This window comes from Miniopterus schreibersii (genome assembly GCF_964146895.1).
Source record: "Miniopterus schreibersii genome assembly, chromosome: 9".
NCBI classification, from domain to species: Eukaryota; Metazoa; Chordata; class Mammalia; order Chiroptera; family Miniopteridae; genus Miniopterus; species Miniopterus schreibersii.
Genome location: NC_138118.1, coordinates 10,201,137 through 10,228,842, shown reverse-complemented (window position 1 = coordinate 10,228,842; position 27,706 = coordinate 10,201,137). Strand labels below are relative to the sequence as shown.

The window sequence follows — 27,706 nt, the reverse complement described above, 5'->3', positions numbered from 1 at the left end:
TCTAAACCGTACGGCCAAGTGAATGCAAGGGAGATGGGATCTGGAGAGGAGCCCACAAGCAGGGAGTAGAAATAATTCACTAAAGCAACATGAGCTAAACCAGAGTGAGAAGAGCCTCAAGAATGAGCACTCGAAAGTTTGATCCTAATTTAAAAGCCAATGTGAGATCCCCTAGTCAGAAACTGAATGTGGGACACACACAAAAAGAACATTCTAGCAACTTTGCATCAGCTAAAACAAAGTCATGCAACGTGGCAACTGGGATGGCCCATAAGAAAAGCACTTCCTCCGAGGCGAGTAAAGATCTGCAGATGTTTCCATCTCTGTCATCAGCCAAGTTTACTCGTCACAATCTGCTAATTAATACCTTACAGAAAATAAGAGGAAAAGCATTTAACTTTCTTAATCAACTCTATTATTCTTACCATAATTGTCTTTCTACTGTGATTTTTCTTAAGGAAATAGCTAACTTTCAAGAATTCTACCTCTTTAAGAGTGAGTACTATTGGCAAGAAATTAGATCCCTGTCTGCTTGATTAAGGAAGTATGGGGCACGAGAAATGGATTAAGAATATATCTGAATTCTTCTTCTGCATCAAGGGTCCTGCTCACTGACATGAAAAAACAAAACAAAAAACACACCCTTCATAATTCCCACCCAGTGATTATGAGGTCTCCATTCAACAAAAATAATTTCCTATTACATGAGCCCAAATCTCAGCAATGCTACTGAGAGACAGCACAGAGGAGTGGCTAAGAAAAGGGCCTGGATCTAGGATTACCTGAGTCTGAATCCTAGCTCTAACCCTTACTAGCTATTCATGTGACCTTGGACAAGCTACATAATAGGTCTGTGCCTTAGTTTCCCCATCTGTAAAATGGAAATAGTAGTAGTGCTAGAACTGTTGTGAAGATTAAATATATGAAAAACATTTAGAGTAGTTGGTTAAGTAGTTGGTTAATAGTTTGGTGTGCCCTTAAAGAAATTATTTAACCTCTCTAAACCTCAACAGAGGCTTACTTTAGGACACTTACTTCCTTCAGACACTTATCTTTGATAAATGTTGACCTTTTTTTTTTTTTTAACTTTCAAGTACTTATAAGTATATTATTCCAAATAATTTCAAAGGGGTAGTTAAAATTATTTTGCTAAAATACAAGAGCACAAACCATTAATCCTTTCAACCTTAGTTTCTCAAAAATCAATTGTTATTTACTTTTAATTTCAGGAGCTATCAAAAAAAATTTTTTTTAAATATAACTCTCAAGATGTTTAATCTTTTAAATCCTCACCTGAGGACATTTTTTTGTCATGTTTTGTTTTTTTGTTGTGCTTTTTGCTTTTTTAGAGAAGGGAGGGAGAGGGAGAGAGGGAAGAAGGGAGGAGAGAAAGAGAGAAACATCGATGTGAGAGAAAAACACTGATCAATTGCCTCTGGCATGAGCCCCAACTGGGGATCAAACTCACAACCTAGATATGTGCCCTGACTGGGAATTGAACCCACAGTCTTTTGGTGTATGGGATGATACTCCATCCAACTGAGCCACCTGGGCAGGGGAAGATGTTTAACTTTTATATAGTAAGAGAAATAAGGTACACTGAACTTCCCTAACAATTTAAACAACTAAAATTCTGGGTTTTAAAAAAAAAATCAGGAAATACAGAAAGATGGGGATGATAGTTGCATCAGTGTTTTGAACACAGGTATAGCAATGTTCCTCAGCAAAAAAAAGAATGAAATCTTGACGTTTGCAACAACATGGAAGGACCTAGAGGATATTATGCTAAGTGAAATAAGTCAGACAGAGAAAAACAAATATTGGATGGTCTCACTTATGTGTGGAATCTAAAACAAAACCAACCAAACAAAACGAAAACACTCACAGAAAGAGAGACCAGAGGGATGGTTACCAGAGGGGTGGGGATGGAGGGATGGGTGAAAAGGTGAAGAGAAATATAATCAATAACATTGTGATAAGTTGCAGGATCATAGAGGATTACTATGACTAGTGGGGTGATCACATTGTAAGGTATAGTGTCAAATCACTATATTGTACACCTGAAACTATTATAACTAATATAATGTTGTATATCACCACTCCTTAAATTAAAACAAAAAGAAAATCAGTTATGAAGTGCACCATAATAACAGACCAAAGGGGGAAGGGGGAACATCTTAAAAGATGAAAAATGTTTATTAAAAAAAAAATCAACACCTGTTGAATTTGACAATTTGTAGAAGGCTAGCTATAAAACAACCACCACCAGCAGCATCTTGGCCCTGACAGTGGACTTCATTCGTACTCATTGGTGACCTGTGAATGGCATCCACTTTGGATCAGGAATAAGTCCATGATACTGAATATCCATTTCTATTCCACACTGTGCTGAAGAGACCAGAAAAATACCCACAAAGCTAATGAGTGGAAAGGATGAAACTAAAATCTCATGACTTACAGACGATATTGCCTACGCTGAATTCTCTCCTCACTGTAAGACCCTTCAGATAAAGTTCATAAATTTAAAAGTTACTAGGAATCTTGATTCAAGATTCTGAAAGTCAACTGCATTTTACTGTGCCAACAATGATCCCTTAGAAAATGTAATTTTAAAAAATAACAAAATGTCACCAAAAAATGTAAAGTAACTAAGAATATATTTAACAAAAGATGGTCAAATCCTTCATGAAAAAAATGATATTCTATTAGTAGGCACTTTAAAAGGCTAATTAGTCTTTTTAAAAGTAGCAATTAAATGTAAAGAGATATGGCTTGGGATGCAAAGACTCATCATAAAAATATAATTTCTCTTTATACCGACTTATAGATTCATGCAATATCATGAAAATTGCAACATAAAACTTGATAAGCTGCTTCTAAAATTTAAATGAAGCAAAAGCTCAAGTATAACCAAGATGCTCTTGAAAAACAAAACATTTTAGGGTACATGCTCTACCAGATATCAAGGTTTATAGTAAAGTTAGGGCAATTAAAACAATGCAGTATTATATAACAATAGATATATAGGTAAATAAAACAGAAAAGAGGATCTGCAAACACATATATAAGAAGCCAGAACAGACTTTGCAAGTCGGTGAAGAAAATAAATGATAATGACTGGTTATGAGTATTAAGAAAGTAAAAATAAAATTGAGCCTTTAACTCTCACCAAACCACCAAATCAATCCCAAGATATTAATGATATAATATGAAAGGAAACACTATAAAAATTATAGAAGAGAACATAGGGCAATATCTTCAATATCTTTATGATAATACTATGAAAGTATTTCTTTAAAGAATATATACCAAAAATATAAATCATGGAGAAAATGTCAATTATTTGATTACATTAAATTAAAGGCTATCTAGTCCTCAAAAAAGTTTGAGAAGATAAACCACAAACTGGAAAAAAAATTCAACAAAATTTTTACCTAGACAATATAAAAATGTTTATGAGTTATTAAAAAAAAAAAAAAAAAGCAGCCCAGTCGGCAAGGCTCAGTGATTGAGCGTCTACCTATGAAACAGGAGGTCACAGTTCAATTCCTAGTCAGGACACGTACCAGGCTGCAGGCTCGATCCCCAGTAGCGGTCATGCAGGAGGCAGCTGATCAATGACTCTCTCTCATCACTGATGTTTCTATCTCTCTCTCCCTTTCCCTTACTCTCTCTGAAATTAAAAAAAAAAAATTAAAATTAAAAAAAGCAACCCAGTGGAACAAACAGGAAAAAGAAGAGGCATTTCATGAAGAGAGAACATAAATGATGTGTAATTATATGAAAAGATGCCCAATCTGATGTCTAATTATTTCATGCAAATGAAAATCACAGTGAGATACCATTTGACACTCCTACTAATTTGGCAAAAAATTTAATCAGTTAATATCAAGTGTTGGCAAGGATGCAGATCAATGGGAACTCTTATCCTCTGCAGTTGGGAATGTAAATTACAATAATCACTTCGTGAAACCGTTTGTCATTATGTGATCAGTTAAATGTGGGTAAAACCTACCAGCTAACTATGCCATCCCAGGGTTAAACCCTAGAGAAAGTCTCGTACATGGACACCAGGAGGAGTTAGGAAAAAGAATGTTCATAATGATATTGTTTGCAAGAGCAAAAACAAAAACCTGGAGCCTATATAAATATTCACCAGCAGAATTTGGATATGTAAATTTTTATATATTCATATGATAAAGTACTATACATCATGAAAAATTAATAAAATGAATACGGCATTCTTCAACGAGAATGAATCATAAAAGTATTATTCTGAAAAAAAGCGACTCACAGAAGATTTACAATAAAATTCAATCAATAAAAGTTCAAAATAAGCAAAACTATACACACATATATGTGAAATATATACACATATACATTCATCTGTGGAATATGCATACGTGTATTAAGGCCATAAACATAAGAACAGAAGAGTAGTTATCTCTGCAGGGGAGGGATGTCAACATAGGAAGGCAAACATGAAGGGTGCAGATTACTACAAACGCTTTAGTTCTTAGGCTGTGTCCTCACTAGTTCCTTTTTGGTTATTTAAACTGAGTCGATAAATTTTTACACATCTTTAGGAATATTTTCTATTCTAATAAAATTACATAGAACATATATTTCTTTATATTGGAGAGAAAAATGAATCTAGGGTGTTTGAGCCACGGAGCAGCTACTGATGCTTTGAAGAGCGTTGGGCCTCACCACAATGACTTTCCTTGCGTGACCTACTGCAAAGGAAAACTGGCTCCAGCCCACCTTAGTGACTGTGGTTGTTACAATTACATTTCCGTTTATCCCTTCCTCCCATTCTCATCCACTGAGCTACGACAGCAACAAGAAAGCTGCCGTGTAATGTGAGAGCCAGTATTGCCGACAGGGCCAGGAGACAGGAGAGCGGTGCTGCTTCACACACTCCAGTAGGAATCAGGCTGTTGGCACTTCCTTTCAAGAGAGTCGCCAGTGCCTTTATTTTATTATTTTATTTCATTATTTTATTTTAAAATGTTTTTATTGATTTTAAAGAGAGAGGGAGAGGGATGGAGAGATAGAAACATCATTGATGGGCTGCCTCCTGCATGCTCCCTATTTACCCGGGCATGTGCCCTGGCCGGGAAAGGAACCCGTGACCTCTTGGTTCATGGGTCAGCGCTCAAGCACTGAGCCACACCGGCTGGGCCCCAGTGGCGTTAATTCTGTAAGTGACCAGACAGGAGTAGGCTGACCTTCCGTGGGGCATGGGTACGGCAGGAGCCACACAGAGGCGCTCGGGGAGGCCCGTGAAACGAGCAGGCTCCGCAGACAACAGAATCGGAGCTGGAGGCAGGAGCAGCCTGCGCACCGGAGGTGGCTCCAGGAGCAATTTCAGCAATGAAGCGACAGGCACCGAACGCAGAGGAACCTCACAGGGCAGGGCGATCAATCCCCGCGCAGCTTATCTTCTGACAAGGAGAGGACTCCAGCTTCCAGATGCAACATTAAAGTGTAATGTGGCCCCTGGGACTGAGCATGGCAGGTTTCCCCAAGCTTCGGTTTCGCTCAGTTAACTAATTAGGAGAGAATCTGACACCGGTATTTATTTTTTCTACTGGGACAAATCCTTCCCAGCAGGAGGGAGAAGTTGTTGTGTTTGTTCCATTTTGTTTTCTCATTAAAAAGAAATGACTGACACTGTAGTAAATAAACTCTTGTTAGAAAGAAGTTTTTTCTCTATAATTCTGTCAACTCATTTTACTGCTGACCATCATTTCTTTTGTTTTCTGAGGGCACGGTGGATAGATGAGCGAGTGTTAGAACTAGGTTTGAAAGTTAATTCTACCACTGACGAGCTGTGTGATCCTAAGCAAGTTACTTGAGAGCTCTGAGCTTGTTTCCCCAACTAGAGAACTGAGGATAACATCTACTCTTCGGTGTTATTTGTGAGAGATGAAATGAGAAATAATGTAGTGAAAGCACTTTATTTTGCACAGTGTCTGCACATAATAAGCACTCAATAAATTATAGCCTTTATTTTTAATGACTCTGATACTCTAGTATATAAATAGAAACATTTTACATTTATTTATGCTTGTATCATCAACTCTCTATGACAAAACAGCTAATCATAAACGGAACCTTTATTCTAGTTTATGCAAGCTAAATTAACCAATTTACTTTTCTCCATCCAGATGTAAAAAGTCTTCCAAAGAAAATTTAATATTTAATAATAGTGTCCAAGGAATCAGTTTTCCACCCGCCCCCCCCCCCCCCCAGCCCCATCACAGGCAGCGCCAGTGCTGAGCATGGGTGACTAGTAAACGCCTTCCCTGTGCACTGCTGGCACAACAGCAGCATTATGTTTCAGGCGCTTTTTAACAAACTGGAAAGTGAGTTCACAGGTGATTTCACAGCTGAACTCACAGCAGTCCCATAACTGGGCAGGGGACATAGGAACAGCCCCACTGTACCACAGGGAAACAAGCTCAGAGAGGGTAAGTGACAGAGCCACAACAGTCAAGTGCATTTTCTACGAAAAGGTCGTACGTGGGAATTCAGATGTCAGGGCTGTTGAACTCTGAAACTTAGATTGTCTCAAAAACGAAGGCTGTTTTGGAGACAGCGGAAGTGACCAGTTATTAGAGAGAGAAGTGCGATCACTGGCAGAAAGCAAGCACAACAGCAAGTGAAGAGAAACGGGGCTTTATATTCCAATTTCACAATCATTTGCCCAGCGTGCCCCAAGTTTTCCACTTTTTCTCTCTCACAAGTGTTCTGCAGTGTCATTATTCTGTGCAAATGTAGGCCCAACGATACGATCTTCAAGAGATTTTATGCTAACCACTTAAAAATGCATAAACAGAAGAAAAGACATTTTAAGGGCAAATGAAAGATCTTGGTGATAAGAAAGGAAGAAGAATATTTTCTAAGGACACATGGGCTAGATGATGGAAGTTAGATAAGATTAGATAATTCGGCATGATGATTTTACGTTACATATTTGAATGGTTTTGGAAAGCTGCAGAATCAAACTAAGAGGCACGGACATGTAATAGATTTTTTGAAGCCAGGAACTTATAAATGCCTTCTAGTCTGGGTAACGTTTCTTTAGCTCATCACATACACCAGTTCTGAAAATAATCAGTTCTGAAATAGTGCTGTTAAGACCGCACAAGTCTTCCTGGTGGTGGTGACCTTTCGGGACTTCCAAGGACACCAACATATGCTCACCGACAGCTCACAACCTTAACAATTCCTAGCAGACTATAGAATTGCAATTCAGAAGTTCCCCTGCCCCCTTTTTTTCTGGAATGGGGGATGAGTTATTACTGATTGGAAGGCAAAAGCAAACAGAGGTCATGAAGGGGAACCTTAGTTGAAAACACAAACCAAACACAAACTGCAAGTTTATCGTTTAAACCTAGAAGCTCAAGGACCTCTAATTTTGCAATAAAAAAGCCCAGACATGCCAACACCAGTAAGCAAAATAGCGTACAATAACAGGTCATCATTAGGTGGTCAACTCCTACTTCTGACTTAAATGGGCCTAAACATAATTTGTCCTATGATTCCTCATAGAACATGAAAGAACTTCATTCTAATACTGGGAGAGATTTTATATGAGAGCAGAAAAGGCTCCCCCAAAACTTCCTCACTCGCTCCTTAACATGTTCATCTAAAAAGTACATTTTTAATGTTTTCTACTTATTGGGATCTATATCAGTCTCACTGTCTAACAGGGGAGACAGGGAAACCCAAGCATCAACTTTATGTGTTAAATTCGAGAAGGAAGGAAAAGATTTGATTCAACGAGAAGTGGGTCAGGAAGCTCTCACAGAGGAGATGATCACCGAGGCCTTGAATGGGAAGCGCACTGTGTACACGGAAAGAGCAGGAGCAGTTTCCTATCAGAAAGCGCAGTTTGGATAAAAGCAGGGAGACACGATAAACGCTGTAAGTTCCAGAAATTAGATGTAATTCTGCACGGTTGGAGGACAGAGCATGGACAGAAGGGAAAAGATGCCGAAAGAAGCAGAACGCAGTGAAGGAAGACAAAGACAAAGACTCCATCATTTAGAACTTTCTAGTCCGTGTTAAAATGCAACCTTGGAAAGCCGAAGACAATTATTGGTCTACTGAAGATATTTCAGCCTACAGGCCACGGGAGTAGATTTTTACTACACAACAATCAGTTTGGTGCTATGTAGGTACACAGTGAACTAGAGGTAGAAATCTGGAGGTGCAAATACCAGGTAAAAGACAAATTTTTAAAATCCAAGAAAGACATGGAGAGGCCCTGAACTAAAGCAGTGGGGATGGAAAAGACAATAGAGGTAAGAGAAATACAAAAAGTGGATTGACCAGGTGGAAACAGGGGATGGAGAGGGAAGCTTAATGCAGCTTCCATGGATTTTACCTGGCTGTCTGGAAGGGTAGCGGAGCCCTCGGCTAAATTAGGAACTGCTCAGGGAGAAGGCCAGCAGTGTTCCCAGAGCCTGTTTACCCCCTTTAATAAGATTAATCACATTCCACCGAGTCCTGCAGTAGGTATGTGTCACTCCCCCACCCCTTCCCCACTAGGCCCATAAAGTTCCTTGAGGGGAGACGCCTGTGTCACACACCACAATGGCACGTCTGTATAACACGATTAGAGAGCATAACCAACCCACTGTACACACTTAATGAACATTCCTGAATGCTTGATCGAATGAATGAACAATGCCAGAAGTTAGATGTGACAAAACCATACATTTTATCCGTTGAATGAAATAGTTGCTTTGTAAAATGCAAATAGCTCACCTCAGCTGGGTAACAACTCGTATGACTTGCCAGTTAGCTTCGTTTCAGACTCACAACACCCTGTGCAAACCCAATGCCCAAACTGGCAGGGACTTTCAGGAATATCTACCACAAACCCCCATTTTAGAAGCACCTGTAATTCAAAGAAGGCCCATGTCTAGCCCACAGTCACAAAAGGTTTCTGGCGATGGGGCAGAAATCAGGCAGAATGCATCAACGCTTTAATATCTGTCAACCAAAACGGTTGTGACATGTTTGAAAAAATACGAGATATTAATTTAGCTAGGATGAATTAAGTTTTTAAAAGGACTTGACATATCACACTGAAAAAACAAATAAACGGCAAACATCTTAGAGACATTTTCTCTTAAGTAATTCTTCCCTTTTACAGTGAAATGCAAGGACCAGAGCTCAACTTTTAATCCTGAATTAGTATAAGTAAGATGGATTCTTACCGTGATCTTCCGAAGAGACTGGTGACCTAAAAGGAGATAACAAGCATGATAAATCTTTTGTAAATGATACTGATAATTATAAGTACAACAGTCATCAAGAATCATCTTATAGAAATTATACCCCCAAAATTTAATTAAATAGAAATTCAATAGATGAGACGGTGTAATTAACGTGTTGGTTGCATGGTACATTCCAATCAATAAATCCCATCAAGTTATCCCAATCAATAACTCCCAGAGCTTACCTGGATTGGTCGAGGGGCAGTGTTACTAGAATGCCTACTGCCTGGTGTCCCAGGACTGCACAAGCTTAGTTAAGTCTGGATTTATCACACACAAAACGAGAACTCATAGAAATGTGACAGTAAATGAAACCCTGTGATGTCAGAGTGTGACTAGGTGCCCAAGCCCAGGCCTCCAGAGAAAATGCCAGAGACGTAAATACGCACGAGACTGAGTGTCCGAAGGTCAAAATTAATCTCTTTGGACAGCAAAAAAAAAAAAGAAACAGGAGTAAAGGAAATGGCAGGTTCCCTTATCATTACTGTTTTTTGTCTCCACTCTCTGTGGAGTTTAATGCTTTCATGAGAATGACATCGACCCTCTATTTCTGGCTCTTTGTCTCTAAACCTATGACAATCAAGATGAGGAACCAGGGTAGCCATTGGGTCCCACAGAACTTTCATGAATTGAAGACTTTTGCACACTATTTGGGGTTTAGCTCCAATTATAATAGATACCAATGAAGCATCGTATCAACCCCTTTCACAGTAAAAACCTTTTTTCTCCCACAGCTGACTACTAATTGAGTTACTTTGAGAACTACACACAACCTTATAGATGAATTTCCCTCAAGCTTGGAAGATACAGTCTTGACTACTAGCTCATTGTTGCCTGGGAAGAAAGAGAGACACGTAATACTGAATTCAGAGGTGTTAGAATTTTGAAGGGAAACGCGAGAGATCAGTTGGGAGAAATCTTTCCCTCTAAATAATTAGCCTGCTAGAGCCCATAGGAGGGAGGTGACCAAAGGCCAATGCAGGGGCTTGGTAATAAAGCTACCTATTAACATAACTAATATTAATCAGAAGCGATGACAAAGTTGGAAAAATAATGATGTAATGGATGCAAAGTGGTTGAAGGAAAATTTTAGCTACTTTGGGATGCTTGATACTGTTTCACTTGACTGATCAGTAGTATTTTTGTCCACTATGTGAGTGAACAGTAAAGAAAAAACACAGTAGTGTCACCAGTGGAAAAGTGTATGGTCTCTTCAAGTAAACGTTGGAGTGTAAAAATGACAGAAGGTCACAAGTAGGTAGGGAGAAAACTAGTATCTGGGAGTTGGAAACAGGGAACAGTGAGAGGGAACCTACTGTCACCCTAAGTTATCACTGCAGTCAGCTGCTTGAGAAACACCACGTGGCTTCCCCAGGTGGCTCGGAGCTGTCCTCTCCTTGGAGCCCCCATGTTCCCGACCGTCCACACACTGGTCTTCCTCACAAGGTTGTGAGCTCCTTAAAAGCTAGGACCAAATCCTATTTAAAACATAGTGAGCCCCAGTTAAAATCTGTTGAATTAATTGTAGCACCGCCACACTGGTGTTCAGGCTCAGACACATTCTGGGGCTCCTCGAAAAGTTATCATGTCACCTTCAAATGCCCTTCAAGGCAAGTCTGCCAGCTCCTAGGCCAGCTGAGGGGGAAGAGCCAAAGGAATGAGCCTGAAGCTCCAGATTGGTGACAGTGTGGCTGCTCTCAGAGCCCAATGACACCCAATGCACCTAGCAATGGACATACCACAATCTGCTTAATGATTTGGGGGAAACAAAGGAGAGGGTGTTGAAGGGAGATGAAATCGGATTGGAAAGTGAGTCTGAAGACAAACATATCTTGAAGTAAAGTGAGATAATTTCTTAAGCTGCCCGGGGCATAAAAAAAGAGTCAGCAACAAGGAAACTTGTTCGGCCCTGGTGTTTCCTAATGAGAAGTGAACAAAAACACTGTCTTGGACTGTTTGCAATTAATTTCTCACCGAACTATGGGAACAAAGAAAAACTCATGAAAATGAGGGCCGCGGTGTCAGGTGGAGGCTGGGTTCTCACTGCCTTCCTGCAAAAGCCGAGGCCTGATATGAGCTCTGAGAGCTTCCAGATGGCTCCACCCGAGCCCCGGGGACGCGGCCTGCAGCCCGCGGGAAGCCCTATCGGGTCCGTTGTGTTTTCTGAGGATCAGTCGCGGGTTTCTGTGCTGAATGTTTCCCACGCCTGCATTTGCACAATGTCAAGGCATATGGAGAATTTCAGCCCTCACCCAGTATTTCACCTCGCCCGGGAACAAGCCTCTAAATTATACACTGAGACATGAACATCATCAATTATGCCTGGAAACGGGCACAGAGTGTTTTACAGACCTTAGCTCAGAAGGAGAGAAATACTGTGAAATCAGCAATGCAAGTAGTTACTGTTTCTAAAACAGAGGGTCGAATCCCGGGAACAGAGAATTGTCCTCAACCTGACAGCAAAGGAACCCCAGAAGCTCGCGGCGACTTCCTCCGGCCTCCTGGAAGACCTGCAGTTTGGTCCAAGGCTGCTGGGTCCTCCCCCCAAATCGCTTTATCTTGGAGATCACATCAGCTCCACTCTGAGCATTCAGCCACCTCCACCATTTATAATTCTCTTCCTCACATCTTTTGTTTTTATTACAGTCTAGAGACTATTTATATTTTATTTTGCATTGTTTTATTTTTTGGTACTTCTTACGTTTCTATTCACATTTCATTTAAATTCTGCAAAGTAACACAACAAAGAAAACCCTCAAGCCCTGCATCTAAAATGTTTTCTTCTATTTTAGTAAACCCGAATGATTCCTATTCAATAGGTTCAAATCTTTCGAAATTCGCGTTGATTTAAACCTGAACAATAATTATTACTTGAGATCCTACTAAGTTCTAGGCCCTGTGTGAAGGGCTGGGGACACATAGGTGAGCAAGGTAGCAGCTTCAAGGGACTCATAGTCTAGTGAGAGGGAGAAAAATATGTAAACAGTGATTACAATTAAGGGGAAAAACGGAGTGATCAAAACATGTAGAAAGTGAACAGGTAACGCAGAAGGAAGGGAGACCAATTCTGTCCCCAAAGAGGGACAGGAGACTTCAGAAAGCGAGAGCCAGGGGCGCCGGGCTTTGCAGGCCAGACAGACAGGAGGACGCCCGGTGGGAGAGCAGCCTGGGGGCAGGAGCGCAGGCCTGAAACTTCACAGCCTGGTATCAGGTGCCCGAGCAGCACGGTGTTGCTACAACGTATTGGAGTCAAGACAGGACTAAAGACATACGAGGCAGGGCCACTGCATCCCGACCCAGCGCTTCCAAGCAGAGGCACCCCTTCAAACGCGACTAATAAGCAAAAAGGAACCTGCGTATCCACACAAAAACGCCCAAAAAGAAAGCAAGACACGGACATACCCACAAATGCAGGCTGGGAACGAACTGAAAAGGTGCGGCCTGGGGCAGGTAAAAACTATGAGCAGATCTCCGGGAAACAGAGCTGGGGACAGACAAGGAAAGGGGGCAGGGGGACATCAGGGGGAGGAATAAGGGATGGAGATGGACCCAAAGAGGGTCACAGGGAGATGAAGAACAATTAAAAACATGTTAAGAAATGATCCAGCCATTTACTCAGCCATTCGGGCTTTGTGGAAGTGCTGTCCTTTTGTTCCCTTTGATTTACTTTTCTATAAATTCCGACTCAGAGATTTGCTGGTGAAAATTCACTCCCATGTGTACCCCTGCTTGGTGGAATATTCATGCTTTTCTCTCCTTTTAAGCGAAGGCAACACTTCTCACCCTCGGGTACACACGGGGACTTGAACATGAAGGAAGCTCCAGGAAGACAAGACATATTTTTAGATGAGGGATTATATAATCCAACTGGTAAGATTATAATATTATTTTTCTGTTGAAACTGGCACAGCCAAATTATGGATTCAAAAGCGAAAGCCGCTTGAATTTTTAAAATTAAGCAATAAACTTCAAAAAAAATATATATGTGTGTTTTTAAAGCAGACAGTTTCAGGCAATGTCCCCAGGACGTGTTTTGTTCTCTTCTGGAATACGGATGTTTCCAAGGAAAAGTCTGAAAATATGAAACAATCTACCTAATTAACAGCATCTTGGAATGAATCATTTTTTAAGATTAATGTATGCAGACATCAAGAATGGGAAGGAATGAGACATAAGGCATACACTGGCTAGTGGCTACTGTACTGGACAGACCTTGTCATCACTCAAGACACAAGGAATCTCTAAGACGCTCAAAGTTAGTTACTTAGGTTGCCTTCCGTCAGCACGTTTCCCTTCCAGGGTCCTAATCCGTGGGGCAGATCAACTGCAAGGCTTAAGGACATTGAAAAATGTGCCCAGTTTTCTACCAGCAAAGTAGTAATACCGAAGAGCAAAAAAGAGTTATATTTATGAAGGCAAAGGAGTCTTTAAGACGCATTGCACTTCTTGTGATGTTTTATTGTTTTTAATCAACAGACCTGGAACTGAGAAGAGGGGCACCATGACCATTTCAGCCTTTACGATGGGCTATAATGCTTTGCAATGCGTTTCAGGTACATACATTTCTTGGCAAGCTGGATGAAATTCTCTAACGCTACAAGCTCTTCCTCACACAGTATCTTGAAGAGTACTGTCCTGACTCTACTTCTTTTATATAATATTTTTCTTTTGTTTTCACCCCTTGGCTTTAATTCAATAGCACCCATGCCTTTCCTCTTTGGCCCTCCTTGGAAGGAGGTCGATAGACTACCCATGTCAGATAACCTCTCCTAAGGACAAACGATAAATTAGATGAGTATCGGGGACCCATCTACAGGGGTCTATTACTTTCTGGAAAGAACCACCCCACAAATGAATGTCTATCTCCCTTCCCAGGGCCCCCAACACATATACCCACTACTGGGCATTTATAAACCATCACCTGGTGGGGAGATGGCCAGGGGATGGAGTCACATGGAGGGGAGCTTAAAACACACACATAGGACAGGTTAAGCTCCAAGCCTGAATCGGCACAAGGACAGAGATCCGTATTCTGAAAATACTCGGCAATGGAGTATTTCCCAGAAACTGGATGGAAGTGGGGAGCCCTGAAACATTCATACCAACGCACAGGCCCGGCTGGAGGAGCCGGGGCCCCCTCGTTTCCTGGTTAGCATGACAGAATTAGAGAGAAAACAAAGGAGGAGTGCTCGGGTGAGCCAGGGGCTGGGCTCTCTCTCCACTCACTCGGCACACTGCAAATAAGCTGCTCCTTGGCTGCCAAGTCCTCGCTGGGGAGCAGAGCAGCAGGCACGCTGAGGCCAACCCTCCCTCCTGTTAATCTTCCTTCCCGGCCTGCCCTCCCTCCCTGCCCTCCAGCGTTAGGTGTGCCGGCTCCAGACAAAGCGCTGCCTCCTGCTAGAGCGGGGTGCTCACCCTTCCTCCTGAGGAAGCGGGGAGGCCTCTGGGTTCTAGCTTTATAGCAACATCTACATGTTCTCGCCCTCTCTCCTCTGTCATTTGTCTTCTGTGACTTTTTCCCTCTCCCGACAACAGACCTGAAAGTTCCTGGGCCGCTCTTGCCCACCTGCCTCACACCAGCCACATTCAGGCCTGGGCAGAACCACCCAGGCCGGATCCTGTTCCTGCCTGAGCCATTCCTGCCGGTTGTGTTAACAACGCCCCCGAGAAATGGCCCAGAGGGAACCCGATTCCCCAGCTGGGCACCCCCTTCCGGGCACATTTTGAGAGCCCCCACCAGGGCTGCAGAAACACCATCTCTACTGCTCTTCTGTCTTACCTGGAAGTGCCGCTGCTGCACACGTTCAGTTTTTCCCCTGATGATGGACAGAGTTTTCATGGAACTCAAGTAACCCAGGCATGAGTGAATGGGATCTGAGAGCCTGGCTGCAGATGACTGTCTCTGGACAACAGCTTTTCTCCCTTGAGTTACCCTCAAGGATGTGCTCTGCCTAGAGGACTGCTGTGTCCAACCGATGGCATCATTTTGAGGGCTCGAGCGAGAAATGGTGAGATCACAGATCTAAGTGACACCTTCGCCACCATTTCTCTAGCCCCAAAGCCTCTCTAACCAGGCAAACATCCCTCAGCACCGAGAATCCCCACCGATGAGACAATCCTCTGTTTGTTTTTCCTCCCTCTAATTATGAGTATTGCTATTAAGACAATGCACAAAGCACATACAGTAAGAGAGAGGGCCGGGAAAATGAGAGCGAGAGATGAAAGTCACGGCAGCCACACAGAGGGGCATTGAAATGAGGGAGAGACGAGCCCATTCTCTATTCAAGTGGCCACAACACCATTCAGGGGCTGCCAAACTGCCTCAAAGGTAACATTCACCACCAACAGAGGGGAGGGTGCGAAAAGAGCGAAGGCCGAGGAAGCAGAGGGGGACGGGCATGCATGTGCAGGTAGGGAAGTCAGTCCCCAAACTCAAATAATAACGTTCGTTTGTGAGTCCTGCATTCGATGGAAATTCCACTAATTCCCCTCATTCTCATAATTTCCTATTCTTTAGGACTCTCCTACCCAAATATATACCCTGATAATCCCCACATGAGCTATACTTGAAATATCTTGTGGGTTTTTTAAATAAGTTCCTGTGTTAAGTTATATTTGGCATTTGCGAGCTTGTACAATTCAATTTCTTCTACACAAGCTCCTTAGTTTGCTGAGAAAGCCCCTAAATGCCCTTCGAGCTTGAAATTTTACTGCCACCTGCTGTTCCTATGTAAGAACTGCCACCAAATGAGGGGAAAGGAGTTTGAATTCTGTGTAGAGATGAGCAGAAATGGGAAACAACAGTAAAGAGATGGCTTTGGAGAAACTAGTGTGGGTTTGTTGGTTATTGTTGTTTTTTTAAATACATTTTTATTGACTTCAGAGAGGGGAAGGGAGGGGGGAGAGAGAAACATCAATGATGAGAGAGTCATTGATCGGCTGCCTCCTGCACGCCCCCTGCTGGGGATCGAGCCCCCAACCCAGGCCTGTGCCCTGACCGGGAATCGAACCGCGGCCTCCTGGATCCTAGGGCGATGCTCAGCTGTTGAGCCAAGCCCGGCCGGGGGAAACGAATGTTTAACAAGCTCATTGGACATGAAAACGTGACCATCACCCTCCTTATTACCTCAAATATGAACACTGCTGGAATACATTTAAGCATTTTGAAGAAGAAGTGGAAAATTGTATGTGTCACACACAGCACAGCCACGCAGATAGAAAAGATGTGATGCTTCACATTAGAAATCAGTATTTGCAATACAATTGCCTGCCTATTTTCTAAAATGGGAGTGAAAGAACAGAAAAAGCGTGTTAATCTAAAATCCACTGAGCCAGTAGGGAGTCCTCTTCAGGAAAAGCTAAGCTTAGGGCTTCATACTGGTGACTCTGGGAGCCCTGGGCCACAGCTCCTGTTGAGACATCTGGAGTTTTGTGGATATGGACTTTTTTTCTTAAATTATAGATTGAAACACAAAGCTCTGGATTGTGAAGACAAATCACGTCAGTGCCACGTTTGGTGTTAACACAGAAACACATACAAAAGGCCGTCTCGCATACTGGACGCAGGAGGTGCAATATCTACCCCGTGAGGCCATGGTAATTGAGCAAGGGTGCCCCGATGGCTTGTTGATTTAGGAAACCAAGTAAGGGCTTCTGAATCCAGCTTCAGAACACGGAATAAAAAACTCGGGAGAGTTGGAAGCTGCTTTGGCACCTTTCCTAAAGATAACTGTAATACATTCCAGAAGTGTCCCTATCAACATCTCCCACCTCTTACATCTTGGAAAAGGGAATTCATGTTTAAGACGCTGGCATGGGAAAAACAGAATCTGAAGTGTCTGTCTCCTCCCAATGCTGTGTCTCAAAGCAGGACAGCTTCTAAGTAATATATTAGAAACAGTCAAAAACAGTGAGGAGTAAACAGCAAAACAGTAAATCTTGTCATATTATTAAAAAATTATAAATTAACACAAATAGCTCATAGCAAGGCTGAGAACAAGAACTGACAATGAGCCCCACAGGCTCTATCTCTGAGGATAATTCAATCAATTCGATGTTTAAATGTTGACACTGCTATGTACCATCCTGAGAGTTGTGGGAGATAATGGATTTATAACATTTTATCCCAAGTTCAAGGAGATGCTAAGGGGCTGTGGAGTGAGACAAACATCATGCAGAGTGTTGAAGAAAACCGTAAAGCAGTATATTCGCTGGCAGTTGCTCTCATATTTGGTAATCAGTGCAAGAGCCAGGAACGTCGGGGAAAGGGAAAATCTGGTCCTGCCTCCCTGAATCCCAAATAAGCAGTCTCTTCACGTTGTAGATTGATTCTGTGACCTGGTCTTCTTGGGGTTGTGGGTTCAGGGCTCCCCAGAGGCTCCTGAGAGAAGTTCCACAGGCTATACACCCCCCACCCCCATTTCTAATGGCACTAAAGGCACCCCCTTCACATCCCTGACCCCACGCCTGAGCACGCCCAGCGATTACTGGCCAATGCCCCTCCAATCTGAGATAGCAGGCAAATATTTTTGGAAGGATTTCAAAATTATCATTCATACTTTCAATCCGTTTAATCAAATTACTCACCTAAGGCAGATTCAATGGGGAAAAAAAATCCACACGTTTTGGTGGGAGTTTGACAGGTTATTTTGAAAGCGTAAAACAGACCTCTGAGTATGAAAAGCACTGGACTTTAAAGGGGGGGGAGGGGCAGAAGGCAGGACACAGAGGCCCAGGAGGACCACGTGGCTCCCCCAGCACTTCCTCGGCTGTGTTCCCTGAGGTCTCTGCCCTCTCCGAGGAGGCAGGGAGGGAAGGAGGGGAGGCAGGGAGGGCGGGAGGGGGGGCAAGGAGGGGGGAGAGGGGGCAGGGAGGGAAGGAGGGGGGCAGGGAGGGAAGGAGGGGGGGCAGTGGTGAGCTGACCCCTGGGTGGCCTTCAGAGGAAGGCACCAGTGGTTGGGAGAGAGGACTTGCTGCAGAAATGTTTCACGTCACAGGCAGATGCACCAAAGTCACATTCAGGATAAACTACGGCTGCTCCTCTCTTCTCTGATTGTTAACAGTAGAAACAAACATTGAGCTCAGACCCTGACAGGCACCCTCACTTATAAAGGGTCAATATGAGGAAAGAAGCTGCCTCCCACCCTCCTTCCTTCTGCTGAAACCTGCTGTGGAGGCCCCGAGAGTGTCCAGACACATGTCCCGAGGTGCATGGACTCCGCAGGGTGGGATCCCTTCAGAATGAATTGGCAGTGGACTTAACTCTGAATATCTGTCCCCTTTCAGAAAGGAAGGAAAAAAACCATTCTTGTTGTCTTCAGAAGCTGGGCCCCCATCCGGATAGCATGGGCACTTTCCCAGGATGCTCTGAGAGATGCTTCTTACATTCTCAACTAAATTTTAACCCTGATGCTTAGAAAGACCAGGCCCTCAAGGAGAGACCTGCCATCGTTTTGTAGGATTAATATCTCCTACGTCTATGCCACCTTGTTTTAGCTTGGATCCCATGCAACTTACCTAACTATGTCCCTGCTCTAATTACCAAACTAATGAGATTTTAATGTCAAGCTGTCACCACCAGGCCCTTAAGGAAGATCTGGTGACTGATTCAGGGACAAGAGGACCAACTACACAAAAATGAATGCACAGTGGCCCCGCCACCATGACTGCTCCCAGGGGACACAAGACAGGCCAAGCACAGACACAGAAAACAAGAAAAATCCCCTTTCCTATGCAGCTTAACAATATGTTCCTTAAATTCTGAACAGGGGGATGAAGTTTTCATTTCCCCAGGGTCAGAATGGTGCTTAGATGGTTTTGTCACAAGACTGTCACCTTCCTACTAGCTTTGCTTAATGCCCTAGAGCAGAGAGTGTTGTTGGAAGGAACAAGATACCACCTGTTTTTTGTTTAAAGAAGACTCCAATACTTCCCTGAGAGGCCCCTGCCTTGTAGGTGACTCAGGAAAATCGCGTTTCTGACACATGGTCCCCATGCTTCCCAATGCTCCGGCTTTGCCATTTCTCCTTTGGCTGGATATCCCTAGGAAGCCCCAGGATTCTATTCCACCTATAAAATTTAGGTGGCTTATGGTTCCCCAGATGCCAAGTTTCTTCCTCTCCATCCAGGGAACCTCTTCAAAGACTAAAGGTCACTGACATAACTAAGTAGCCCAAAGACACGGCACGGGAGACATGCTGGCGTCCCACTGCCGAGGGGCACAGCCATGGTCCTTCCTCCCCACCCTGCCCGCCACCATGTCATCAACAGTGCCCACAACCTCCTCGACCCTCCAGGGTCAGCCTTTCCTGTCCACGTAAAACAGCAACGTCTCTGAGTCAGGGATTCAGTCCATCCTTGTGGTTTTAATACGCGGATTCCCTGGATCGAACAGACCCAACCACAATTTGAAATATGTAAATGGATTCCACAGACGAACAAAAATGTGTAACATTTTATATACCATTTGAGACAACTGCTATGGAATTAGCACCGGGTTTACTACAGCGCTACAAATAGACATTCTATTTTGGTTTCATGAAGCCCCTTTCTCTAACATCCAACATTCATCCCTTCACCCACCTCATCCTGAGTGCCTGCCACACACAGTGGGGTGCAAAGCGCTAGGGTCAGAAGGAGCAGCCCCCAGTCTGTCCACCCCAGGAACTCGCAGGCTTCAGGGAAGGGTCCGGCCAACCTCCCTCACGCCCACAAAACTCCTCCACCTCTGTGTTTTACAAATGAGAAGGGAGACCCATCGATCGTAATATTTCCTCCTGTCGTCATTGGCAAAACGTGGAGCTCATAGAAACCGAGGAGCAGAATTTCTTGACATCATTTTAAATAAAATGGATGTTTAATATTAGAGCACCTTATTATTAGTTTACCTTAGCAAGTTTCTTTTCCCCCCCCCAGTGTTGGTCAAAATAAGACGTGGTGCATAAAGAATTCTTTTCTGGCTCTGCCACTAACTAACCTTGGAAATGGAAATGAAACTCCATATCCAAAAAAGGTTTAGGGCTCCAATACCCATAACTGTTTGAGGAGCAAATTTTAAAAAAGAACAGAGAAAAATCTCTTATTAAATATTTTGCATGCATAAAGAGACAGAGTACTAATGTGTGCCTGGCTAAACAGAGAAGGCAGGGAGAAAAAGAAAAGATACACATCAGCTAAAATGCAGCTTTCCCAGCCTGAGCGATTAGCTGGGGAAAACAAGATTTAGGGGCAGTCAAAGGTAAGTTGGGATGGGGCCCAACTATCTTGGAGAAACAGACGCAAGGGACTGTCTCTACGCTGACAGCACCGATTTCATCGCCAAGACATAGTCCAGCAAAACCTGCACCCCACTAAGAGGATTAATTTTCTCCCTCTTATCTGATTGTGATGTTTGAAGGATATTTCCACAACCCAAATCACAGCTCAATAGTCTGTCTTCCTGTCGAGAACCTGGAGCTCTGACAATATGCACAATTATCTTTTTCTTAGAGTCAGGCCACCACCTACCGTTCCAAGAAAAAACTGGGTAAAGGAAATAGCAGAAGACGGGAGGGGAATGAAGCTATTGCTCCTATGCTGGGCCCAGGACTTCTGAGGCTTTGGAAGGGGCCAGATTTCAGAATTATCTTCATGATATGGGCGTTCAGAACCTGTAGGCTACACTGTTTAAGTTAATTTTTCAGTTTAAAGTATTATTAGGTGTTTTATATATCTCCGTATGTGTTGTAAATCCTTCATTGAAGTTACAGTCTCTCCATATTATATATAGATGTAGTTATTTTAAAACATTATGATGTCTCTATATGAAGTTATAAAATATATGTAACGAGTCCCAGTATAGAGAACTAGTTCATTCAGTCTGTTTATCCTGTCTTACTTTCCCTGAAGTAGGAGGAAGGTTGATGGGTCTAAAAAACTAGAGTTTACGATTACGAGGAAACCCCAAGGAGACACAAAGGGCTTGGGCGAGCTTGAGTCTGGAGGGGAAAGCACTGTACTTGCAATTCTTTCTGTTTCCCGTCTTATTTTTTTAATGAGTTTTCTTATCATATAGTCTCTTTTATTTACCTTTTCAATGCATCATTTTTTAAATTTTATTCTCGGTTAGTCGTCTGTTGGTTTTAGTCTCCTTGTCGCTGATTTCTGTCTTTACCTTTATTATTTCTGTCTTGTTTCTTTGTCTTCCAGGCCGGGGTTCTTTCTTTGGGTTATCGAATTAAATGCTTTATTTGTATGCAATCATTTTTCTCTCGATAAATGAACTGAGAGCCAGGAATCGCTCTGTGAGTTCCACTTTAGTGGTTTCCGGCGAATTCTGACAAATACTATCTTTGGTTCCAAGAATTAAAAACTCCTATTTGATTTTTTATACAGGGGGCTATTTAACACTGTGAAGAGGCTGTTAGAATTCAGCTCTTCCTGTCTCCACGCTGGCTGCGGCTCTAAAGCTGAAGCTACAGGTGCCAGCTGTACCTAGAATGTCATATTAATTCCCCGGGCCTTCTCACGTGCTGGTTCTTAACTCTTCCTGCTGGGAAGGTACATTTTGCAATATTGAGTAAAGCGGAAATTTCATATATACCTTGCGACACAGAAGGACACATGTAGCAGGACACTCACTGCAGTTCTTAAAGGATAAATTATTAGAAATCAATACTGAAATGGAGAAATAAGTTTTGGCATATTTATAACGTAATATTCTATACCAAATAAACTGATTTAAAATCATATGTCAATATGAATAAATATTAAAAATATGATGTTGAATGAAATGGCAAGTTACAAAATATACGCGTTGTGTGATGCAGGTGATGGAAAGTAAATAGACAAAACAATACAAAAAACCCCCACATAAAACAGTATACGTTTTTATGCCGTTTATGAATTGACAGAAAGACCTAATGTAAATAACATAAAACAATAACATGATAATCAGGGTGGCTGGCACATGAGTACCTTTCACATAATTTTTGTACTTACTTGGACTGAAGCATATTTAATATATATTTAATAATTTTTAAATAAAAGTTTATTGTTATTTTTTTCAATCCCTTTTTTAAAGCAAAAGTAACTGCTTTAAAATTAATTCTCAAGCATTTTTACTTTGGGTTTAATCTGTAGTCATCTGTACATACTGCACATATGTAGTTTCTCTATATTATAGAATTTTTCACTTTGCAAATGCTAAAAGCAAAACAGAAACCAAAGTCTTTCTTGGGCCCTGGGGCTCTGGGCACCCGGCCTCTGCACTGGCCCTTTGGGAAGATAGTGGAGAGCGGAGGAAAAAGCATGGGGCTAGAAGCTGAGCTGACCCCCTTCCACCACAGTTCTCACACTTCTAATCTTGGGTGATTTAAGATTAGCATTTTAATCCTGTGAGCCTCAGGTTGTTCAGCTGCTAAGCAATGGCGAAATATAAAACTGCTGAAAGAATCAAAGGTTATCCAACCACGGAACCAAGCAAGTATCAATACTCACTACTGACATTATATTATATATTATTATATACTTATATATAATTGCATTAATTCCATAACTGTGATTGTACTTATTTTATATCAGAAATGATCTCTAAAGGAAATAAACAGATGTTCTTCCAAAGGAATTACTAAACTCAGTAAAAACTTTTAAAGAATTGATAGACAAATTGGGGTAGGGCATAGTATTTACTGTTTGAAAAAAAGGGATTTAAAAGCCCATCGTATCGTGCTCATGTGTTCTGTGAGTCAGGGACTCAGAGAGAACAGCGGGAATTACTTGTCTCTGCTCCACAGCATCTGGAGCTTCGGCTGGAAAGACCTCAAAGCCGATGGGTGAATGTTCGAATGTTACTTGTTTTCCAAATGATCTGGCAGAAAACGTTTTTAAACAGAGTCAGTGGCTCTAGTGTAGTTAGGAGCTAAGGTAGTATACATGGCCAGGAAAACTGAAAACTGCCAACTGAAGATGAATAAAATATTAAGAGCCTTAGCCGGTGTGACCCAGTGGTTAGAGCGTCAGCCCGCAGACTGAAGGGTCCCGGGTTCGATTCCAGCCAAGGGCACGTACCTCGGTTGCAGGCTCCATCCCCGGCCCTGGTCGGGGTGTGTGCGGGAGGCAATCGATCGGCGTGTCTCCCTCACATCAATGTTTCTCTCCCTCTCTCTCTCCCTTCCACTCTCTCTGAAAAGCAATGGAAAAAATATCCTCGGGTGAGAGTTAAAAATAAATAATAAATAAATTAATTAATTAATTAATTAATTAAAATAAAACATTAAGAGAAATCTCTGAAAAGAGAGTATAACCCAAATAAAAAATAAGAGTTGATTTTGATATAGAGTTTTAAGAACTTGGCTATTATATAAAGTGGTAGGTTTATTTGTGATTCACGGGAAGAATATTTATTATCTTAGAATCAATAACTTTATATATCATAATATATACATTAATAAACTATATACAGAAAACCCAGGACACAGGAATCTAGGTTGAGATCATACTTTACTTTTTCCAAATAGCCTGTGTATAAGATTAACTGAGGCACCCATCTGGTTTGTCTAGGCTTAATACCTATTTCTGTGGCTAATTAAAACTCCAACTTTCAAACAAATCTGCCCACAGCCGGATGGTCACTTTTTAAAACCATCAATGGGTGGCTGACTCATCCAGGTTCACAAGCCTCAATTCTGTATAAAAAAGAAGTGGAAAACCACCCTGAATTGTAAGCAATCAAAATGCCATCCAAAACTAATAACACGGTTTAATTAAAAAGGAAAATCCACAGTAATTCACTTTTTCCTTTCCGCTCTTCACACAACAAAACCAGAAATAAGAGGTAGTACAGGAAAGCAATTAAAGCGAAGTCACCTTGTGCCCTTAGAGTGTCTAAGCACAACCTTTACCGATGAAATCATTAGCTTCAGATTTCTTTTTTCTCCCCTTTTCACACAGAAATTGCCTCCCCTCTTCCTGTGAAACAGTCTCGCCTTTCCAGTTACCTCCAGGAGTCTAAGGCTCTCAGGGATCTTGCTCTTTCATAAAAACAGTAAGACTGCGCGGTCACAGGGCCATCGCCCGTTCAGTTAGGACCCTGGGTGGGACTGGAAAACAGCTAATTTCATGAACTGCAATCAACTTGTGGAACCTCTAAAACGGGGCGACAGGCCTGAAGTGAAACCCTGGGTGTGGCCGGGCGTGTACCCAGCGCCCGCTCCTGCAAAGGGGACCGTGCCAGGAGGGAGGGCCGGCTGGACACCAGCTGCGCCGCCAGCAGTCACCTGGCCCAGCCACGGAGCCTCGGGAGGGAGCGCACCCGCCGCGCTGACCGCGACCAGCGCCGGCCCACAGCGGGGCCAGCGCCCGGCCAGCGCCCCCTCTGGCCGGCTCTCCCCGGGCACGCAGCACAAATGCCCGGGAGCTGCAGCAGCCCGGGTGCTCACGCAAACGAAACCCCCACGTCACTCCCAAGCTATTCACGATCGCTCTCGCGCGTGTCCTCGCGACGAGACCGACAGAGACGTCTCGTCACCACTGGGCGCCAGCAAAGCAAACCCCGCTGGCGCTGGAAGTGTTTCTAGGTCCACACGACCGTCTCAGGTGGCTCGTGAGCCAGAGGAATGAAATGAAGCTCCGTGGGGAGCCCGCGTGGGTAAGAGCGCAGTGTAAACACAATGCCAGGCCACAGGGGGACACAGTCTCGGGACGCAGGGGAACACGGCTAGAGAGAGGAGTCGTTGGCTGGTGCAGGCCCCACGATCCTCTCCCAGGGACCACAGGGGCGCACAGGGGAGGGACAGAGAGGGGACTCACTGTAGCACGCGGGAGTGGCTGAGGTCCTTCAGATCCGGGTCCTCGTAGCGCGGCGCCATCAGGCCCAGGCCACTGTCACTCAGCATGCGTTTCCGCAGCGCGGGGTTCCACCAGTCGGACATTCTGGGGGGGAGAGGGCACCAGACAGGGGCAAGGTCAGCCACAGGCTTACTCTACGCTTTCTCAGGATGATTCTTGTCTCTAAATGTGAGAAGGAAATTCACCTTCATTGGGTATCTCCTAGGTACTCCACATTTACGCTTTCATTTAGTTTTCTCAACCATCGTGAACTATCTGTGTGACTCTGCCCTCTTTACAGATGAGCAAACTGAATTTCAAGACGAAGTCACTTAAAATGTAACATAAAACAAGCAGTGGAGCCTGATACGGAAACACAGATTAGAAAATAACAAAGCCCCTCCTCTCCTGCTGCGCCACTGCTTCTGGATTATTTCCAGGGGGGCCACTGATGAAAAATAGCAAAGGGACTGAGTCAAATACTTGTGGATTTTCAGGTTATGTTATTTTTGGAGTCAGAGTTAATAGAGTTCTAACCCAAGACAGAGCCATTTCTTTTGGCCATGATTTGACATGGAAAAAATGACTGACAGGTCCAAGACCATGGGGAGCTTGGCAAAATGGGTTCACTCTTATCAGATCAAGGACAGATGCGATCAAAGAGATGTGAGTCGGTGGGATGGGAGGACACCTAGGCTCTAGTAGCTACCGCTTCTGCAGTAGGACTCAGCATCTTAGTTGTTTTCCCCACGACAGGCTGGATTTAGGGCACATGGACCGTGAAGTGGGCCCTCTCCATCGCCTTCTGGAGCTCCCAGGGTTATGTTAGACCGCCCTTTGTGAGCTTTCCCTTCATGCCAGGACAGCTCTGAGACCACGAGCTCTGGCGTCCTAAACACAGCTATATCTCTGTTCCATCCAACAACTTGTCCTCTTGATCCCCACAGACTCGGTACATACCACGGATATTAGCTGGCCCCGGCAGAGTGGAGATACTCAGAAATAGCAGCAAGGGCCACATAAACTAGTGAGGAGGGGTACACAGGCATAAGGGTTACTCAAATGAATCTCTCTGCTTATATTGTATGGGTGTGTGTATAAACTTTCATACGCTATCTGAGTGCCTGTGTGTGCTTTCCAAGGAAATCTTTATTTTAACCAGTAAACCACTGAGGTTCACTAGACTTCACAAAGGGCAGAGATTTTTGTCTGTTTTGATTCTGGCACCCTTGTTTCCAAGTGCTTACACTGGTACCTAAAAAAAGCTCTAGATAAATATTTTTGAATTGTTGAAGTAACCTAGAAACATTAATAACATTTTGTTGGTTCATCGTAGTGGTTAAACTTGTGGGCTCTGACGTCAGGGAACCTGGGACTACATCTCAATTTTTCCATTTATTTTCTGTGCAATACTGGGAAAGTTACAAAACCCTCTAGGCATCGATTTTCTTATCTGTGGATTTAGGACAATAACAGTAGCACATTATCAGGGTCATTGTGAAATGATGACTTTAATAACATGTTTAATGAGTACCTATCAAGTGCCAGGAACTATTCTAAAAGCTTCACATGTATCAATTCACTTAATCGTCAAGCGATCCTGTGAGTAGGTATCATTATTTCCATTTTACAGATGAAGAAACAGGCACAGATCACTTAAGATGACTAAGTCACTATGAAGTGGTGGTGGGGATATAAGGAAGGCACTGAGCACGGTATGCGGCTCAGGGTGAGTACCTGGCATGTGACAGTTACTGTTATACAATCTCTATGCCCCGGGCTGCCTGGATTATGGCAAAAGGGGAGGGAGAGAAGAAATCTAGTTGTCAAATCACCTGTGTCAATTTTTATTTAGCTAATACAGGCATTAAAGATGTATATGCACAAATGCAAATACTAGTGTTTTCTAGTTTGGTAAGAAGTGTGGGTGTGGTGGGTATAGAAGCTCAGACCTGATGAAACCTGGGTGGGAAAGAGAATTTCCACTCAACCATTCCTAAGACAGACTTATAATGAAACCAGCTATACATTCTAATGAAGCGCAACAAGAAAACCTGCATGGCAGCCCCAACTTGTCCACGGTTTCACTTCTATGATCAACCTTTGTTTGAAAATATTAAATGGAAATTTCCAGAAATGAATAATTCTTAAGTTTTAAATGCCATGCCATTCTGAGTAGCCTGATGAAATCTCACACTGTCCCGCTCCGTCCCTCCCTGGGTGTGAATCAGCCCTCTGTCCAGGGTCGCCACGCTTTATACGCGACCTGCCCGTTAATCGCTTAGCGGTTGCCCATCCCAGTTATAAGATCAGTTATCAGAGAGGGGGGGGGGAGAGAGGGGGGGGGGAGAGGGGGAGAGAGAAAGAGAGGAAGAGAGAGATTCCACATTCCTATAACTTTTATCACAGTATATTGTTATAACTGTTCTATTTTATTACTAGGTATTGCTGTTTCTCTCTTATTGTGCCTAATTTATAAATTAAACTTTATCATGGGTATGTATGTATAGGAAAATCATAGTATATAGGGTCTGAGACTATCCACATTTCAGGTGTCCACTCGGGGAGGGGAGTTCTTGATTCATACTCCCTGTGGGCGAGGGGAC

The 27,706-nt window shown here is 43.1% G+C and overlaps 1 protein-coding gene across 1 annotated transcript in view; it reads right to left on the bottom strand.

The window, feature by feature from the left end:
- The window catches only part of DGKI (diacylglycerol kinase iota), a 243,334-nt gene that overhangs the window by 37,124 nt on the left and 178,504 nt on the right, over positions 1–27,706 (bottom strand). The window contains exons 27-28 of the mRNA XM_081147568.1: positions 25,083–25,205; positions 9,237–9,262 (exon numbers count right to left, since the gene is read on the bottom strand). Of these exons, the coding sequence (XP_081003694.1) occupies positions 9,237–9,262; positions 25,083–25,205 (149 nt within the window). The remainder of the gene's footprint in view (positions 1–9,236; positions 9,263–25,082; positions 25,206–27,706) is intronic.